This window comes from Oncorhynchus clarkii, unplaced genomic scaffold (genome assembly GCF_045791955.1).
Source record: "Oncorhynchus clarkii lewisi isolate Uvic-CL-2024 unplaced genomic scaffold, UVic_Ocla_1.0 unplaced_contig_8064_pilon_pilon, whole genome shotgun sequence".
Classification (NCBI taxonomy): domain Eukaryota; kingdom Metazoa; phylum Chordata; class Actinopteri; order Salmoniformes; family Salmonidae; genus Oncorhynchus; species Oncorhynchus clarkii.
Window position 1 is genome coordinate 25,929 of NW_027258416.1, and position 19,863 is coordinate 45,791.

The 19,863-nt window shown below is 42.0% G+C and overlaps 1 protein-coding gene across 1 annotated transcript in view; it reads right to left on the reverse strand.

Annotated features, from left to right (window-relative positions):
* LOC139396900 (transmembrane protein 235-like) overlaps window positions 1-19,365 on the reverse strand; it is a 30,193-nt gene extending 10,828 nt beyond the window's left edge. The window contains exons 1-3 of the mRNA XM_071143829.1: window positions 19,194-19,365; window positions 17,694-17,774; window positions 13,716-13,853 (exon numbers count right to left, since the gene is read on the reverse strand). Coding sequence (XP_070999930.1) covers window positions 13,716-13,853; window positions 17,694-17,774; window positions 19,194-19,365 — 391 coding nt within the window. The remainder of the gene's footprint in view (window positions 1-13,715; window positions 13,854-17,693; window positions 17,775-19,193) is intronic.
* Between the last annotated feature and the right edge of the window lie 498 nt (window positions 19,366-19,863).

The following is a 19,863-nucleotide window of genomic DNA, read 5'->3' on the forward strand; positions in this document are numbered from 1 at the left end:
ACAACGTTTCATTGTGGGTAAGACTGTTTGTGGGTTTTAGACACTGTTTCATTGTGGGTAATAGTGTTTGTGGGTTTTAGACACTGTTTCATTGTGGGTAAGAGTATTTGTAGCAGCCCTCAAAGGTGTTTGTCACAAACATTCCCATGAGAGACTGGACAGGCACAAAAACCATACAAGACCAAAGATCTGATTGATTGGAAACAATGTCTTGTAATGTGTGTGTTTGGGCATGTTAGCCAATGACCAGGCCCTATGGTAATAATCATTTGTGACTGAGAAAAGCAACAACTCCATGTCCTGAGGGTGATGTTCTCATGTCAATACTAGCACAACACTTACAATGGATGCCCAATACACTGCGTCATAGTTCATGAACTATGAATACTAAGTGGGATGCTAGTGTGGATATTATAACAGAGACAGATCTGACTCTAGAACAGATCTAGCTCTAGAACTGACTCTAGAACAGATCTGACTAGAATAGATCCAGCTCTAGAACTGACTAAAACACATCTGGCTCTAGAACAGATCTAGCTCTGGAACTGACTCTAGAACAGATATGACTAGAATAGATCCAGCTCTAGAACTGACTCTAAAATATATCTGTCTCTAGAACAGTTCTAATGTCCAGTGTCCTCTGTTCTAATATCCACCCTAGCTTCCCACTGAGCCAGACTGTTTTAGGGTCTGTTGGGAGACTGGCATAATGAGAATTTGAGTAAAGTCAGATGTGAGCACAGGTGTGGGCTCAGGAGATGGTAGGGCTATTACTACGGTAAACAGGAGGGAGATGACTACAGTACGTGGTGCTCATACTGAACAGCCTCTCCCTCTGGAGGACGGGAGGTTGTTGTGGTGGACAGCAGGGCCACAAGCAGGAAAACAAATGTTGATTGATGTACACTGAAAAACAAATCCACATGTATATCCACAATGGGCAACCAGTTTTTCCTGCAGGTAGACTCCTGCATGGACCAGAACAGCACGTTATGCCCGCAAATGAAGACTAATGTGTCAAATGAAGTGCCTCTGTAGATTCTATTTCGGCTGTGGAATGTTGTTACTGGTTTCAAAGAGGATTACAATTGTTTTATTGATAAAAAAATAAAAACAGCTACCGAATCTCAGAGGAACAAACAGAAGGAGAGAGGTACACTATGAGTGAACAGCCTCTGTGTTTTATAGTCTTGGAATACAGTACTTCAAATTGGGTCACATTTACCATACTGTACGTAAAATGTCTCCACACATGACTGTAAGTCGCTTTGGATAAAAGCGTCTGCTAAATGGCATATATTGTTATATTATTATATTAATATATTATATTAGGACCTTGCCTTTCTCTAGCTTGTCATTACTTCCCACTCTAAAGCCAAATGTAGGAATTTTCAGAAAGCTCGGTCCTCAAGCTCAATTAAACCTATTTAATCTATTTCCTTTTGCATGGATACCCTTCATTCACCTTCTCCATCAGGACAGCCTTAAAATAGGCCCAGTGCAGGTGTTACGGATGTCACGTTGCTTTCACAGCGAGTACCACTTCCCCTTGATTCGTTCCAACGGTTTGAGCCACCCAAAGGATACCAAATGGACGGCTCCAACCACCACATTTCAAACTCTGTTACTTAGGCAGAGCCATTAGCTACCGTGGTGGTGGTGATGCAGTGTTCCTTTCATCCCATTAAGCAGCTCCTTACCTCCATTTAATGGTAGGCTGGTAGGGCTTTTCAGGGGTGTCCTATTAACAGCCGTACTCTTAGCTACCTGTAATAATGTCCAGGGGTGATCCAAGAGTTACCGAAATACACAGATTTAGATTCCATTTTATAAGGCTGTAACTGGAATGGATGCTTTAGAGGAAATTATCATCCCAATATAAGGAGGAGGATTTCAACAGTTCTTATCATCCCAGAGTAAACATCTTCCTTTTTAGTTTGCATGCTTCATCCACAAGTAGGATTTTCCACTTGAACCAGGATTAAACGATGTTCCTTTAGGTTTGTGGCATTCAGCTAATCTTATAAATGATGTGATGGATGTTGTGTTGACTGGTTTCCTCCAGCAGGCTGCTCTCCAGCTGAACTCTGGACAAGCTAGCCTCCAGCGATAATCACGCAACCTGCCAGACTTCTCAAGGAAACTGTTACTCAGAGTGAGGTGAGGGATATTTGTCAATGGTCTATGTTCCTTATGGAGTGGTGTCGGAGATAGAACTGCATTGGAGCTGTCAAATCCGTGATCAGCTGGTCTTGAAATAATTGAAGCCACACCCACTCCACTCACATTAAACGTTCAGAAGGAGAAAGTGAAGGCTATATAGAAGTAATGTTCAAATCAACGAAATAATGAAGATTTTTCTCTTCCTAACTGAGGTGTACATTACATCTCACATTCCAGTGTTCGAACTTGTAAACAAGGCTGCATGGGATTTGTCTTAATGCTAAAGTAGATCTGACTGAATAGAGCTATACCTCCTACCACGTAGAAGACATAAACATCCAGCCCATACATGGCATCTATATTAGGACATTGTCAGTTGTCTCACCAAACTCCCTCAGTTGTTAGACCAAACTCCCTCAGTTGTCTGACCAAACTCCCTCAGTTGTTAGACCAAACTCCCTCAGTTGTCTGACCAAACTCACTCAGTTGTTAGACCAAACTACCTCAGTTGTTAGACCAAACTCCCTCAGTTGTCTGACCAAACTCCCCCAGTTGTCTGTCCAAACTACCTCAGTTGTTAGACCAAACTCCCTCAGTTGTCTGACCAAACTCCCCCAGTTGTCTGTCCAAACTCCCTCAGTTGTTTGTCCAAACTCCCTCAGTTGTCTGTCCAAACTCCCTCAGTTGTTAGACCAAACTCCCTCAGTTTTCTGACCAAACTCCCCCAGTTGTCTGTCCAAACTCCCTCAGTTGTTAGACCAAACTCCCTCAGTTGTCTGTCCAAACTCCCTAAGTTGTCTGACCAAACTCCCTCAGTTGTTAGACCAAACTCCCTCAGTTGTTAGACCAAGCTCCCTCAGTAGTCAGACCAAACTCCCTCAGTTGTTATACCTCAGTTGTTCAGACCAAACTTCCTTAGTTGTCTGACCAAACTCCCTCAGTTGTCAGACCAAACTCCCTCAGTTGTCAGACCAAACTCCCTCAGTTGTTAGACCAAACTCCCTCAGTTTTCTGACCAAACTCCCCCAGTTGTCTGTCCAAACTCCCTCAGTTGTTAGACCAAACTCCCTCAGTTGTCTGTCCAAACTCCCTAAGTTGTCTGACCAAACTCCCTCAGTTGTTAGACCAAACTCCCTCAGTTGTTAGACCAAACTCCCTCAGTAGTCAGACCAAACTCCCTCAGTTGTTATACCTCAGTTGTTCAGACCAAACTTCCTTAGTTGTCTGACCAAACTCCCTCAGTTGTCAGACCAAACTCCCTCAGTTGTCAGACCAAACTCCCTCACTTGTCAGACCAAACTCCCTCACTTGTCAGACCAAACTCCCTCTCCCTCAGTTGTCAGACCAAACTCCATCACTTGTCAGACCAAACTCCCTCACTTGTCAGACCAAACTCCCTCAGTTGTCAGACCAAACTCCATCACTTGTCAGAACAAACTCCCTCACTTGTCAGACCAAACTCCCTCACTTGTCAGACCAAACTCCCTCTCATTCACTTGTCAGACCAAACTCCCTCAGTTGTCAGACCAAACTCCATCACTTGTCAGAACAAACTCCCTCACTTGTCAGACCAAACCTCCTCACTTGTCAGACCAAACTCCCTCTCATTCAATTGTCAGACCAAACTCCCTCAGTTTTCAGACCAAACTCGCTCAGTTGTGAGAGTAGAGTAGTGCTTTATTGATCCGTACTTGGGAAATTGTTTTATCAGTCAACATCATCAATACATAACAATGACAAACATATTATCAAAAACACACATTAAGACAGATATGAAGGCACCTGCACCTTAGTAGCCATAAAAGACACAATCCAATTCAAGGAGTTACGAAATGCTGTTGTTTATCCTCCTCTGGGGAAACAAGCAACAACAACATTTATAAGAAGAAGACATCGTAAATCAGTTAATCATTGAAAAGCCTCATGGCTGTGGGTAAGAATGATCGTCTAAACCTCCCTGTGGAGCTTCTGGGCAGGATGAACCTGCTACTGTAGCTGCTCCTGCGCTTCATTCCCTGCTGTAGAGTGGGTGTGTGGCATTGTCCATGAGCATGTGTGTCTTTGCTTGCAGCATTTTTATGAACCTGCTAGCCCAAACTATCTCAGTAGTTCAAACTATCTCAGTAGTTCAAACTATGTCAGTAGTTCAAACTATGTCAGTAGTTCAAACTATGTCAGTAGTTCAAACTATGTCAGTAGTTCAAACTATGTCAGTAGTTCAAACTATCTCAGTAGTTCAAACTATGTCAGTAGTTCAAACTATGTCAGTAGTTCAAACTATGTCAGTAGTTCAAACTGTCAGTAGTTCAAACTATGTCAGTAGTTCAAACTATGTCAGTAGTTCAAACTGTCAGTAGTTCAAACTATGTCAGTAGTTCAAACTGTCAGTAGTTCAAACTATCTCAGTAGTTCAAACTATGTCAGTAGTTCAAACTATGTCAGTAGTTCAAACTATCAGTAGTTCAAACTATGTCAGTAGTTCAAACTATGTCAGTAGTTCAAACTATCAGTAGTTCAAACTATGTCAGTAGTTCAAACTATGTCAGTAGTTCAAACTGTCAGTAGTTCAAACTATGTCAGTAGTTCAAACTATGTCAGTAGTTCAAACTATCTCAGTAGTTCAAACTATCTCAGTAGTTCAAACTATGTCAGTAGTTCAAACTATGTCAGTAGTTCAAACTATGTCAGTAGTTCAAACTATGTCAGTAGTTCAAACTATGTCAGTAGTTCAAACTGTCAGTAGTTCAAACTATGTCAGTAGTTCAAACTGTCAGTAGTTCAAACTATCTCAGTAGTTCAAACTGTCAGTAGTTCAAACTATCTCAGTAGTTCGAATATGGATCCTGTAGATAGAATAAGCCCTTCTAATTTAGCTTGTTGATACCATTGAATTAAGCAGGACAAAAAAACATGCCTTGGCAAGGTATGGTGTCATGCATTGGATTTTGGATTGACAACAGTCAGCATCGTTATGTTTGTGACACCAATGTAGGCCTATGTAATGTTATATTCTAGGATCAAATCAGTTGGTGTAGTACACACTTTATCAGATGTTATAGTGGTTGTAATGAAATCCTTGTGTTACTGGCTCCTAACAGAGGAACAAAAAAAACAAGTACACAAATAATAATAAAACACTGGGAACAAGAAATGATGAATGTTAGGATTAAACTAGTTAAATCATGAATGTTAGGACTAATCTAGTTAAATCATTAATGTTAGGACTAATCTAGTTAAATGATGAATGTTAGGACTAAACTAGTTAAATCATGAATGTTAGGACTAAACTAGTTAAATCATGAATGTTAGGACTAAACTAGTTAAATCATTAATGTTAGGACTAATCTAGTTAAATCATGAATGTTAGGACTAATCTAGTTAAATCATGAATGTTAGGACTAAACTAGTTAAATCATGAATGTTAGGACTAAACTAGTTAAATCATGAATGTTAGGACTAAACTAGTTAAATCATGAATGTTAAAACTAAACTAGTTATATCATGAATGTTAGGACTAAACTAGTTAAATCATGAATGTTAGGACTAATCTAGTTAAATCATGAATGTTAGGACTAAACTAGTTATATCATGAATGTTAGGACTAAACTAGTTAAATCATGAATGTTAGGACTAAACTAGTTAAATCATGAATGTTAAAACTAAACTAGTTATATCATGAATGTTAGGACTAAACTAGTTAAATCATGAATGTTAGGACTAAACTAGTTAAATCATGAATGTTAGGACTAAACTAGTTATATCATGAATGTTAGGACTAAACTAGTTAAATCACGAATGTTAAAACTAAACTAGTTATATCATGAATGTTAGGACTAATCTAGTTAAATCATTAATGTTAGGACTAATCTAGTTAAATGATGAATGTTAGGACTAAACTAGTTAAATCATGAATGTTAGGACTAAACTAGTTAAATCATGAATGTTAGGACTAAACTAGTTAAATCATTAATGTTAGGACTAATCTAGTTAAATCATGAATGTTAGGACTAATCTAGTTAAATCATGAATGTTAGGACTAAACTAGTTAAATCATGAATGTTAGGACTAAACTAGTTAAATCATGAATGTTAGGACTAAACTAGTTAAATCATGAATGTTAAAACTAAACTAGTTATATCATGAATGTTAGGACTAAACTAGTTAAATCATGAATGTTAGGACTAATCTAGTTAAATCATGAATGTTAGGACTAAACTAGTTATATCATGAATGTTAGGACTAAACTAGTTAAATCATGAATGTTAGGACTAAACTAGTTAAATCATGAATGTTAAAACTAAACTAGTTATATCATGAATGTTAGGACTAAACTAGTTAAATCATGAATGTTAGGACTAAACTAGTTAAATCATGAATGTTAGGACTAAACTAGTTATATCATGAATGTTAGGACTAAACTAGTTAAATCACGAATGTTAAAACTAAACTAGTTATATCATGAATGTTAGGACTAAACTAGTTAAATCATGAATGTTAGGAATAATCTAGTTAAATCATGAATGTTAGGACTAAACTAGTTAAATGATGAATGTCAGGACTAAACTAGTTAAATCATGAATGTTAGGACTAAACTAGTTAAATGATGAATGTTAGGACTAAACTAGTTAAATCATGAATGTTAGGACTAAACTAGTTAAATCATGAATGTTAGGACTAAACAAGTTAAATCATGAATGTTAGGACTAAACTAGTTAAATTATGAATGTTAGGACTAAACTAGTTAAATCATGAATGTTAGGACTAAACAAGTTAAATCATGAATGTTAGGACTAAACTAGTTAAATCATGAATGTTAGGACTAAACTAGTTAAATCATGAATGTTAGGACTAAACAAGTTAAATCATGAATGTTAGGACTAAACTAGTTAAATCATGAATGTTAGGACTAAACTAGTTAAATCATGAATGTTAGGACTAAACTAGTTAAATCATGAATGTTAGGACTAATCTAGTTAACAACCCAAATAACACTATCGTTAATCCAAACGTAATCTATGAGTATATACACCAAAAATATAAATGAATAATGATATCTACAGCAACAGATATATTACAGTGAGCTCTGTTGAGAATCCAGTATATTAATCAACCGTGTAGCAGTACATGGGACAGCAGCCTTGTCTGTGTGTGTGTGTGTGTCTGTGAGTGTGTGTGTCTGTGAGTGTGTGTGTCTGTGAGTGTGTGTGTATGTGAGTGTGCGTGTATGTGCGTGTGTTTGTGAGTATGGGCATATGCATGTGTGTGAGTACAGGAGTCTGTGTGTGTATGAGGTGTGTGTCTGTGTGAGTTTGTGTGTGTGTGTGTTTTGTTTGAGTGAGTCTATCTTTGTCTCAAGTAGAAGGTGTGCACATCCAGTACAAAGACGGAACAGATGGATCTCTGTAATGTCTGTAATATTGGACAGGTAGGAGAAAAAAACTGGAAAATATAGTGCTTTGTGTTTTCATCACAACATTCATTCAAACCAGCCTGCTGCCTGAAGACCAGAGTGAAATATAAGTAGCACTCGGAAGGTCTAGTTCAAACAGGCCCAGACTAAGTAATACCATAGCCCAGTAGAACTCTGAAGGCCTATTCAAACAGGCCCAGACTAAGTAATACCATAGCCCAGTAGAACTCTGAAGGCCTATTCAAACAGGCCCAGACTAAGTAACACCATAGCCCAGTAGAACTCTGAAGGCCTGTTCAAACAGGCCCAGACTAAGTAATACCATAGCCCAGTAGAACTCTGAAGGCCTAGTTCAAACAGGCCCAGACTAAGTAATACCATAGCCCAGTAGAACTCTGAAGGCCTAGTTCAAACAGGCCCAGACTAAGTAATACCGTAGCCCAGTAGAACTCTGAAGGCCTAGTTCAAACAGGCCCAGACTAAGTAATACCGTAGCCCAGTAGAACTCTGAAGGCCTAGTTCAAACAGGCCCAGACTAAGTAATTCCAAAAGCCCAGTAGAACTCTGAAGTCCTAGTTCAAACAGGCCCAGACTAAGTAATAGCACAGGGAATCAGCTGTGTAACACAATAAGATTTGATCAGAATGTGGATTCAGAAAGAGAATGATCTGTTGTAGTGTCAGTGGGAGGAAAGGCATGTTTTTTTCAGTAAGATTCATCTGTTCTTGGCAGCTGCCACAGTTGGCTGCTCTATGTGAGTGTTTCTCATAACAAGTTGGCAATTGCAAATTAACTCTCATCTTAATATCTAGAAGTCTAGGCTGTTCTCTCTCTCTCTCTCTGTAAATGTGTAAATATATGTATGTATTATATATACAGTATAAACATATTGTTTTAATAATTAGTATAACGTTGATCTTAATTATCTTAACCCACAATGGCGTTTAAAGACTGCAAAGCTGGCAGTCAGTTTTTTAGTTGTTTTGAGTTTGAAATTCCAGGTGTTGAGTTGAGAAGTCAAAAAGCGGAGACAGTGGAGATGACAGAGGTGTGTGGTGATGACAGAGGTGTGTGGTGATGACAGAGGTGTGTGGTGATGACAGAGGTGTGTGGTGATGGCAGAGGTATGTGGTGATGACAGAGGTGTGTGGTGATGACAGAGGTGTGTGGTGATGACAGAGGTGTGTGGTGATGACAGAGGTGTGCGGTGATGACAGAGGTGTGCGGTGATGACAGAGGTGTGCGGTGATCACAGAGATGTGTGGTGATGACAGAGATGTGTGGTGATGACAGAGGTGTGTGGTGATGACAGAGGTGTGTGGTGATGACAGAGGTGTGTGTGGTGATGACAGAGGTGTGTGGTGATGACAGAGGTGTGTGGTGATGACAGAGGTGTGGTGATGACAGAGGTGTGTGTGGTGATGACAGAGGTGTGTGGTGATGACAGAGGTGTGAGGTGATGACAGAGGTGTGAGGTGATGACAGAGGTGTGAGGTGATGACAGAGGTGTGTGGTGATGACAGAGGTGTGCGGTGATGACAGGGGTGTGCGGTGATGACAGAGGTGTGTGGTGATGACAGAGGTGTGTGGTGATGACAGAGGTGTGAGGTGATGACAGAGGTGTGCGGTGATGACAGAGGTGTGAGGTGATGACAGAGGTGTGTGGTGATGACAGAGGTGTGAGGTGATGACAGAGGTGTGCGGTGATGACAGAGGTGTGCGGTGATGACAGAGGTGTGCGGTGATGACAGAGGTGTGTGGTGATGACAGAGGTGTGTGGTGATGACAGAGGTGTGAGGTGATGACAGAGGTGTGCGGTGATGACAGAGGTGTGCGGTGATGACAGAGGTGTGCGGTGATGACAGAGGTGTGCGGTGATGACGGTGATGACAGAGGTGTGTGGTGATGACAGAGGTGTGTGGTGATGACAGAGGTGTGCGGTGATGACAGAGGTGTGTGGTGATGACAGAGGTGTGTGGTGATGACAGAGGTGTGCGGTGATGACAGGGGTGTGTGGTGATGACAGAAGTGTGTGGTGATGACAGAGGTGTGAGGTGAATGGCAGAGGTGTGTGGTGATGACAGAGGTGTGTGGTGATGACAGAGGTGTGTGGTGATGGCAGAGGTGTGTGGTGATGACAGAGGTGTGCGGTGATGACAGAGGTGTGCGGTGATGACAGAGGTGTGCGGTGATGACAGAGGTGTGCGGTGATGACAGAGGTGTGTGGTGATGACAGAGGTGTGCGGTGATGGTGATGGCAGAGGTGTGTGGTGATGACAGAGGTGTGTGGTGATGACAGAGGTGTGCGGTGATGACAGACGTGTGTGGTGATGACAGAGGTGTGTGGTAGGTGTGTGGCAGAGGCTTGGCGTAGGACTGTACCATCCTACTCTGGACTACTGATGAGTGGTGGGCTTTCTGGGCCAACAGCTGCCAGGGCATCACCCAAGTAGGTAGAACTGGTATTGGGGGAGTAGTTACAAAGTCAAGTACTCTATAGGTAAGTTACATGTAATGTAATAAAACTACTACTATAATAATATAGAAATGACATAATACTATCTTTATGTGCATTCTTGGATGAATCAAACCTGCATTGGGAAGAGGAACATAAATAACATGGCTCCTTCTTTCCCCAACAAAAACATTATATTTTTGAGGTAAAGAAGTATAAACTAAATAATATACTAGCTTACGTATAATGTTTTATATACAGTAAGTGTGCCTCACAGAAAGTGTTGCAAAAACAGTCATGGTTTTATTTTATTTCACTGTGGGGCCAATTTGAAATGTGTGTGTATTTTGCTTATTCATCACAGCACTTCACTCAGTCTCAGCTGGATTAGATCTCATATTTGATTCTGTCTGGAGGTGCTGAGTGCTGTCATCAGAAGCTATTCACAAGGAAAGCTTTTTTCTTGTCAAGTGGGCATCACGTAAGGTGTTCCTATCTCCATTAGGTAGACCAAGAGCTGTTTTTTTGGGAGGGATAAAAATGTAAGGGTTAGACATGACGAGACCTGACACTCTCATAATGTTTATTCTGCTGCTGCAAGAAAGAAAAAAACCTGATGAATGAAAGATGTCTTCTTTGTGTGAGATTGTGAACCTACGCTCTTTTTCGGAGGCTAGACAGGAACTCATCCCTTCCCAGCAAAGGCATCTATATTTCCAGAAAGGCTGTTACTCACGACAAGAGCAGGGCTGTTCAAGGCTTTTTTTATTCCCCTAGAGCAGGGCTGTTCAAGGCTGTTTTATTCCCCTAGAGCAGGGCTGTTCAAGGCTGTTTTATTCCCCTAGAGCAGGGCTGTTCAAGGCGGTTTTATTCCCCTAGAGCAGGGCTGTTCAAGGCTTTTTTATTCCCCTAGAGCAGGGCTGTTCAAGGCTGTTTTATTCCCCTAGAGCAGGGCTGTTCAAGGCTGTTTTATTCCCCTAGAGCAGGGCTGTTCAAGGCTGTTTTATTCCCCTAGAGCAGGGCTGTTCAAGGCTTTTTTATTCCCCTAGAGCAGGGCTGTTCAAGGCTGTTTTATTCCCCTAGAGCAGGGCTGTTCAAGGCTGTTTTATTCCCCTAGAGCAGGGCTGTCCAAGGCTGTTTTATTCCCCTAGAGCAGGGCTGTTCAAGGCTGTTTTATTCCCCTAGAGCAGGGCAGTTCAAGGCTTTTTATTCCCCTAGAGCAGGGCTGTTCATCGCTGTTTTATTCCCCTAGAGCAGGGCTGTTCATCGCTGTTTTATTCCCCTAGAGCAGGGCTGTTCAAGGCTGTTTTATTCCCCTAGAGCAGGGCTGTTCAAGACTGTTTTATTCCCCTAGAGCAGGGCTGTTCAAGACTGTTTTATTCCCCTAGAGCAGGGCTGTTCAAGGCTGTTTTATTCCCCTAGAGCAGGACTGTTCAATGTCGGTCCTGGAGGGACAAAATACTCCTGTTTTTCATCTCCTGTTAATCAGGTACTGGTTCAGACCTGGGAAACCAGGTGAGTGCAATTAATAACTACCAGGTGAAAACAAAGAACCAGAAGTGTTTTGGACCTCCGGGACGTAGTTGAAAAGCCCTATCCTAGAAGCTGGAAGCAGCAAAGGGTCAGCTGCAGAGCAGTGTCCCTGGGGCAGGTTAGGGGTTCAGTGTCTTGCTGCAGTGCCCCTGGGGCAGGTTAAGGGTCCAGTGTCTTGCTGCAGTGCCCCTGGGGCAGGTTAAGGGTCCAGTGTCTTGTTGCAGTACCCCTGGGGCAGGTTAGGGGTCCAGTGTCTTGCTGCAGTGCCCCTGGGGCAGTTTAGGGGTCCAGTGTCTTGCTGCAGTGCCCCTGGGGCAGGTTAAGGGTCCAGTGTCTTGTTGCAGTACCCCTGGGGCAGGTTAGGGGTCCAGTGTCTTGTTGCAGTACCCCTGGGGCAGGTTAGGGGTCCAGTGTCTTGCTGCAGTGCCCCTGGGGCAGGTTAAGGGTCCAGTGTCTTGCTGCAGTGCCCCTGGGGCAGGTTAAGGGTCCAGTGTCTTGCTGCAGTGCCCCTGGGGTGCTGGTTTAGGTCCACTTGTAGAATCTGTGCCAAGGCGCATTGAAACTCTTTTGGGAGCATGTGGTGGCCCAACACCCTATTAAGACACTTTATCTTGGTGTTTCCTTTATTTTAGCAGTTACCTGTATGTGTTTGTGATAAAACTTAAAGAGCCACTGAACACTCAGATTGGTACATGTTATTTTTGTTGCTCATTCGATAAACAAGATTTCAGTTTTCTGGCCGATTTCACATTTGGTTATTGATGTTTGCTCCCCATGAGACACTGTAGACGTGGAAGCCTATTTCCCTCCCTCAAAGTCCCAAGAATGAATCTAAAAGAACTCAAGAAATCTGTAATAAACGTTGACGTTTTGGCCAAGGATGTTGTAGTTGCCCAATTTTACATCTAACTAAGGTATTTGGTGCAGTATTTCTCAAGTAATAAAATGCACAACGTGATATCTTGTGTAAAAAGTCGGAGCTTCTGGGCAGGTCTGTCTCACTGTCAATGCTCTTGGATAGAGAGCAATCTCCACAGCTGTTCACCCCATGTTAATGGGCAAATGGACATTGTCAAATCAAGACCCAACCTTCATTTACCCAGTGTGATGCACAGATGTTACAAACTCTGTTGTAGTCAAAACTGACTTTACGACCAAAACTATTCTATTTACACTTTGTAGTCAATTATGACACCTGAATAATTGTTTCTGACTCATATTGATGCCTCAAAAGGATTAGTTGCCTTTTAAAAGGCAGTCGCTCTTTAATCCACAGTTGTTGTTGTTGTTTTTTTGGGGGGGGGCTATTCATCTTCTGTGGCTAAATGATGCTCTCTGGTGTATTTTACACTCCTGTGGCTGTCTCCATGGGCTTGGGCTCAGGGGCTTCATCCCCGAGAAGCCCCTGCATTCATCCCCGAGAAGCCCCTGCATTCAGCCCCGAGAAGCCCCTGCATTAAACCGGCCCTGACAGAAAGTATTCAGTACAATATCTCAACCTTTCAAGACATATTTGCTGTCATCTCTAAAAATCCTTGAATGAGGTTATTTAAGCCTGTTTCAGAGAGAAAACTGAGTTGATTTTAAAGCTGAAAGCAACCTTCAATTGAATAAAGACAACAGTATGAGAATGTGTGTACTCAAATCCTCCCACACATCCACACACACTGACAGCTAGAAAATGCCCACTGGTCTTTAACCTTTCAGCATCTTGCACTGTACAATTTCAGCCTAAAGCAGTTGAACAAGACATTCATATCAGTACAACATAGAATCAATCTAAAATAACCATTTCACTGCCACAAGCTCCAGAACAACATGAAAACATGGGTTCATATTGTTTTCTTTCAAAAGGTTCACCTTGAGTGCCAGGTGGGCAGAGTTTGCACTTTTGGACTATTCTATTGTATCCCATTGTGCTGGGAAAGCTCAAGCAAACACAAATACTATTTTAACCCTTGTCTGAAAACCAGGGTTGTGTTCATTAGGGCACACAACAGAATTTTTAAAAATCTATAAAAAAAAAAAAAAATAAGAGTGTTTCTCATTGGACAAGTCCATGTAGTCCCCGTTTCAGTCCATTCTCCTCCAATTAGTGCCTAATGAACACAACCCAGGCCTGAACACCAGGGGATGCTCCAGAAAGTCACTTACTGCAGAAGAGGAAGTAGGATGCGGAGCCGGCCAGCAGGCTGGGATTCCTGGCCAGAGAGCTGACCAGACCACAGATCCCTCCCAACACCACCAGCAACAGACTGAGAGGCAGCAGGGTGACTATGACCTTGTGGGAGTCTGCAGGGAGACCCAGAATGCAAAGCAGGGTTACTGTGAGCTGGAGAAATACACTGTACATTGTCCTCTCACAAAAACATTTCTGCATGGTGTGTGTGTGTGTGAGCAGGTCCGTTTCTAGCGTTTCGGGGACCATAAGCGATATTTGGTTGGGGGGACCCACCACCTCACGGTAATGCCTCCCCACCTCACGGTAATGCCCCCCCACCTCAAGGTAATGCCCCCCACTTCACGGTAATGCCCCCCACTTCACGGTAATGCCCCCCCACCTCACGGTAATTCCCCCCCCACCTCAAGGTAATGCCCACCACCTCACGGTAATGCCTCCCCACCTCACGGTAATGCCCCCCCCCACCTCAAGGTAATGCCCCCCACTTCACGGTAAAGCCCCCCCCACCTCACGGTAATGCCCCCCCACCTCACGGTAATGCCCCCCCACCTCACGGGCAAAAAAAGGTAATGCCTCTTGGCCTCTTGGTGGCCGAGAGAATGATTTGCAGCTTTGAAGTTAATGTCTTGCAATTCTACACATTTTGCATAGAGAAATGTTATTTCGCATGGGCTAATTAAGTGACTGTCAATGATTGACATACCAAGAGGAAAACTGCAGATGCACTAACAAACTTCAAAATGGTTATACTATTCTAACTCTCAACAATATGTTGAGACCCAGGCTGACTTACTAAATCGGGTTGTGGGCCCCCTAGTTGTCACTTATGTCGCTTATGCCTAGAAACATCACTGTGTGGTTGAGGGTGTGTGGGGGGCATTCAGACCGCTTGACTTTTTCCACATTTTGTTACGTTACAGTCTTATTTTAAAATGGATTAAATTATTTGTTTCCCATCATCAATCTACATAATACACAATAATACATAATACCCCATAATGACAAAGAGAAAACAGGTTTTCAGAAATGTTTGCAAATGTATTATTTACATAAGTATTCAGACCCTTTGCTATGAGACTCAAAATTGAGCTCAGGTGCACTCTGTTTCCATTGATCATCCTAGAGATGTTTCTACAACTTGATTGGAGTCCACCTGTGTTAAATTAAATTGATTGGACAGGATTTGGAAACGCACACACAAGTCTATATAAGGTCCCACAGTTGACAGTCCATGTCAGAGCAAAAACCAAGCCATGCGGTCGAAGGTATTGTCTGTAGAGCTCCGAGACAGGATTGTGTCGAGGCACAGATCTGGGGAAGGGTACCTAAACATTTCTGCAGCATTGAAGGTCCACAAGAACACAGTGGCCTCCATCATTCTTAAATGAAAGAAGTTTGGAACCACCAAAACTCTTTCTAGAGCTGGAAACCTGGCCAAACTGAGCAATCCGGGGAGAGGGGCCTTGGTCAAGAAGGTGGCCAAGAACCCGATGGTCGCTCTGACAGAACTCCAGAGTTCCTCTGTGGAGATAGGAGAACCTCCCAGAAGGACAACCATTTCTGCAGCACAACCATCTCTGCAGCACTCCACCAATCAGGCCTTTATGGTAGAGTGGCCAGACGAAGGCCACTCCTCAGTAAAAGGCACATGACAGCATGCTTAATCTGTACAAACAATAATACACAAGTATAAACACCATGCAACCACGCAGCCGTGATACCGCTCAGGAAGGAGGCGCGTTCTGTCTCCTAGAGATGAACGTACTTTTGTGCGAAAAGTGCAAATCAATCCCAGAACAACAGCAAAGGACCTTGTGAAGATGCTGGAGGAAGCAGGTACAAAAGTATTTATATCCACAGTAAAAACAAGTCCTATATCGACATAACCTGAAAGGCCACTCAGCAAAGAAGAAGCCACGGCTCCAAGACCTCCATGAAAAAGCCAGACTACGGTTTGCAATTGCTCATGGGGACAAAGATCGTACTTTTTGGAGAACTGTCCTCTGGTCTGATGAAACAATAATAGAACTGTTTGGCCATAATGATCATCGTTATGTTTGGAGGAAAAAGGGGGATGCTTGCAAGCCAAAGAACACCATCCCAACCGTGAAGCACGGGGGTGGCAGCATCATGTTTTGGGGTTGCTTTGCTGCAGGAGGGAGTGGTGCACTTCACAAAACAGATGGCATCATGAGGAGGAAAATTATGTGGATATATTGATGCAACATCTCAAGACATCAGTCAGGAAGTTCAAGCTTGGTCGCAAATGGGTCTTCCAAATGGACAATGACACCAAGCATTCTTCAAAAGTTGTGGCAAAATGGCTTAAGGACAACAAAGTCAAGGTATTGGAGTGGCCATCACAAAGCCCTGACTTGTTGTGGGAAGCTTGTGGAAGGCTACCCGAAACGTTTGACCCAAGTTAAACCATTTAAAGGCAATGCTATCAAATACTAATTGAGTGTATGTAAAAATTTGTACTAGGATTAAATGTCAGGAATTGTGAAAAACTGAGTTTAAATGTATTTGGCTAAGGTGTATGTAAACTTCCAACTTCAACTGTACGTGCTTAGTAATGAACCTTATCATTTTATGGGGTCTATATTGTATTGTTAAAGTGGAGTGCAATGATGTTGATTCACTTTGTAAACATTGAGCCCATCGTACAGACTCAAAAACCTGTGCTGTTTTGTGTGGGTGTGACAGAGCTAGAACTAACTACAGCTGTGCCCTAACTGGTGTAAAGAACTGAAGTAAAAATACTTTAATTACTACTTAAGTAGTTTTTTGGGGGTATCTGTACTTTACTATTTATATTTTTGACTACTTTTACTTTTGCTCCACTACATTCCTAAAGAAAAGAATGTACTTTTTACTCCATGCTTTTTCCCAGACAACCAAAAGTACTTGTTACATTTGGAATACTTAGCAGGACAGCAAAATGGTCAAATTCCCACACTTATCAAGAGTCATCCCTACTGCCTCTGATCTGACACACTCACTAAACACACATGCTTTATCTGTAAATGATGTCTAAGTGTTGGAGTGTGCCCCTGGCTATATGTAAATGATGTCTGAGTGTTGGTGTGTGCCCCTGGCTATATGTAAATTATGTCTAAGTGTTGGTGTGTGCCCCTGGCTATCTGTAAATTATGTCTGAGTGTTGGAGTGTGCCCCTGGCTATCTGTAAATGATGTCTGAGTGTTGGAGTGTGCCCCTGGCTAGCTGTAAATGATGTCTAAGTGTTGGAGTGTGCCCCTGGCTATCTGTAAATTATGTCTGAGTGTTGGAGTGTGCCCCTGGCTAGCTGTAAATGATGTCTAAGTGTTGGAGTGTGCCCCTGGCTAGCTGTAAATGATGTCTAAGTGTTGGAGTGTGCCCCTGGCTATATGTAAATGATGTCTGAGTGTTGGTGTGTGCCCCTGGCTATATGTAAATGATGTCTGAGTGTTGGAGTGTGCCCCTGGCTATATGTAAATGATGTCTGAGTGTTGGTGTGTGCCCCTGGCTATATGTAAATGATGTCTGAGTGTTGGTGTGTGCCCCTGGCTATCTGTAAATGATGTCTGAGTGTTGGAGTGTGCCCCTGGCTATATGTAAATGATGTCTGAGTGTTGGTGTGTGCCCCTGGCTATATGTAAATGATGTCTGAGTGTTGGTGTGTGCCCCTGGATTGTCTGAAAATTAGAAAATAACAAGAAAATGGTGCCGTCTGGTTTGCTTAAAATAAGGATTTTTTTTATAATTCATACTTTAACTTTTACTTGAATTATGTTCTATTAAGGTATCTTTACTTTTACTCAAGTATGACACTTGGTTACTTTTTCCACCACTGCTACTTTTTACCAGGGCTCATAGGTTAAATGTTATACACTATGTAGGGAATAGGGTGCCATTTTGGGACCCAAATACAGTCTTAATGTCGAAGGCGTCGGAGGCCACATACTCACTGATAAGGTGCTTCTCTATGTCAGTTTTGTTGGAGGTATCCACAAAGAAGGACTGGATTGGCCAAGAGGTGCCATTTTTCCCTGTAGAAAGAGCAAACAGAAGATATGTGCTGACCTTTCAGACCGGTAGACGATACGTAAAATGGCATGCATGACTGTACGTCGCTTTGGATAAAAGCTTCTGCTAAATGGCAGATATTGCATAATATGTTGGACCGCTCAGACTGGTAGACATACATGACGATGTTAAAGTACCAGTCAAAAGGTAGGCCTATGACACAACACACTTATGGCTGTGTAACACCTATATGGTTGCTAATATCCTATTACTAAGTGTGTGCCTAACATCGACAGCTGCTTCACCTCTGAGCTCTCCGACAGAACTCTTTACAGGCCATGAATCAACAAATCTATAGCAATGATTTATACTGTTGACACACTGTACTGCAGTATTGTGGTGTAGCACTTGACTTGATACACTAACAGACACTGCAGGCGCTCCCTGCGTAATGTGTCACTCCCCTATGTTTGCATCCCAAATAGCACCTTATTTACTATGTAGTGCACTACTTTTGACCAGAGCTTTATGGGAATAGGGTGTGATTTGGGACGCACCCACTGTCTGGAACAGGAAATATGCTCTAGGCTGACTGAGATGCAGTTGAAAAAACAGCCGGAAAGATACAGGTGAGCTATGTGAATAATAATAATACAATTAATATTATTAATAATAATAACAATAACAATCAGATTAATAATAATAACAATAGTGATAATAATAATAACACGAAAAATAACAAAAATAATAATGATAATATTAATAGCAATCATAATAATATTATTAATAATAATGTATATGCAAAATGTAAATGAGCAGGAGTACAATAAAACAGATGTGGAAAAAATGCTTCTAAAGTGCACCTGTTTATTACAATGTCCTGTGTATGCAAACGCGTCTCGGGTGGGGAAGAGATTAGCTGGCATACAACAGAGATGGCTATGGACCAGCATTGGGTCCATTCTGAATGAGGTAGCATTTTGAAAGTGAAACTCGATTCAGTTTTTGATGTTGAATTTAAATAAATGTAATCTAAAATAAAGCGAGGAAAACAAAAATGTGATGAGGTTGAATAAACATTGAAAAGTGATTGGATTTGCAAAAAGTAATTCATTTATGGGAATGTCTTATTTTTAACCATCCAACTTTTAACCCAAAGGACATTTTTGGTTGATGTCACGTTTAATTCACGTTAGTTGACAACTCAACCAAATATACATTACAATTAGACGTTGAACGGACGTCTGTGGCCAGTGGGTCGTGGAAGCAGGCTGACATGGGTGGTGAAACAGGTAGACTCCGTTGTTTAAATGTGGCATATGTATTTCAAGTTATATGACAAGCTACCAGAAAACACAGCGCAATATTGAACCGCAATATCAAAGTGTGCTAGGCTATGGCATTTAATTTGGGGTGCTTAAAAAAAAAATACGTGGACATACCTTCACGGATCCTCCAGAGACCGGAATGCGAACTCAGGTCCTCCAAGTCCGACTGGTTCGCCTTGTTCACATCGATGATGTACCAATAGTCGCTGCCAATTGCCACTGCAAGAAGGCTGAAGCTGAGTAAACCTGAAAAGCCAGCCGTGATAACAACCATTCCGTACTTCATTGTCAATTAAACTTCGTTAAAAACAAAACCGTGAGCAATTCAAATGAAAGTCATGGTCACAAAGAAATCCGTATCACATAACGTTCTGGACCGGGCACCCGAGATGGAGAAATGCGCAAAGCTCTCCAACATGGTCTTTATTCTTCTCCCCGCCGTCTGGTGCTGACTTGTCAAATTATTCTCGGCAACATCTGGTCAAGAGGGTTCTGTTTTGATATTGTCGAATATAATGGAACGAATAATAAAAGACAACTGCGCTTTGAAATAGTAAATAACGGGAGAGAGAGTAGCCGACCGATGTATAATTAGACACTACTGAGAGGGTCCTTATGTAACCCACTTCTCACTCCTGGGTAAGTACACCAACGCTAGTTCGTAGGAGTAGTGAGAGTAAACATTGGGTCTAATAAGGTAAATGAGCAGGACACCAGGAATACATTTTATAGAAAAAAGCCGGCTTTAGTAGCAATATGAAGATAAATTACCATAGATAAACAC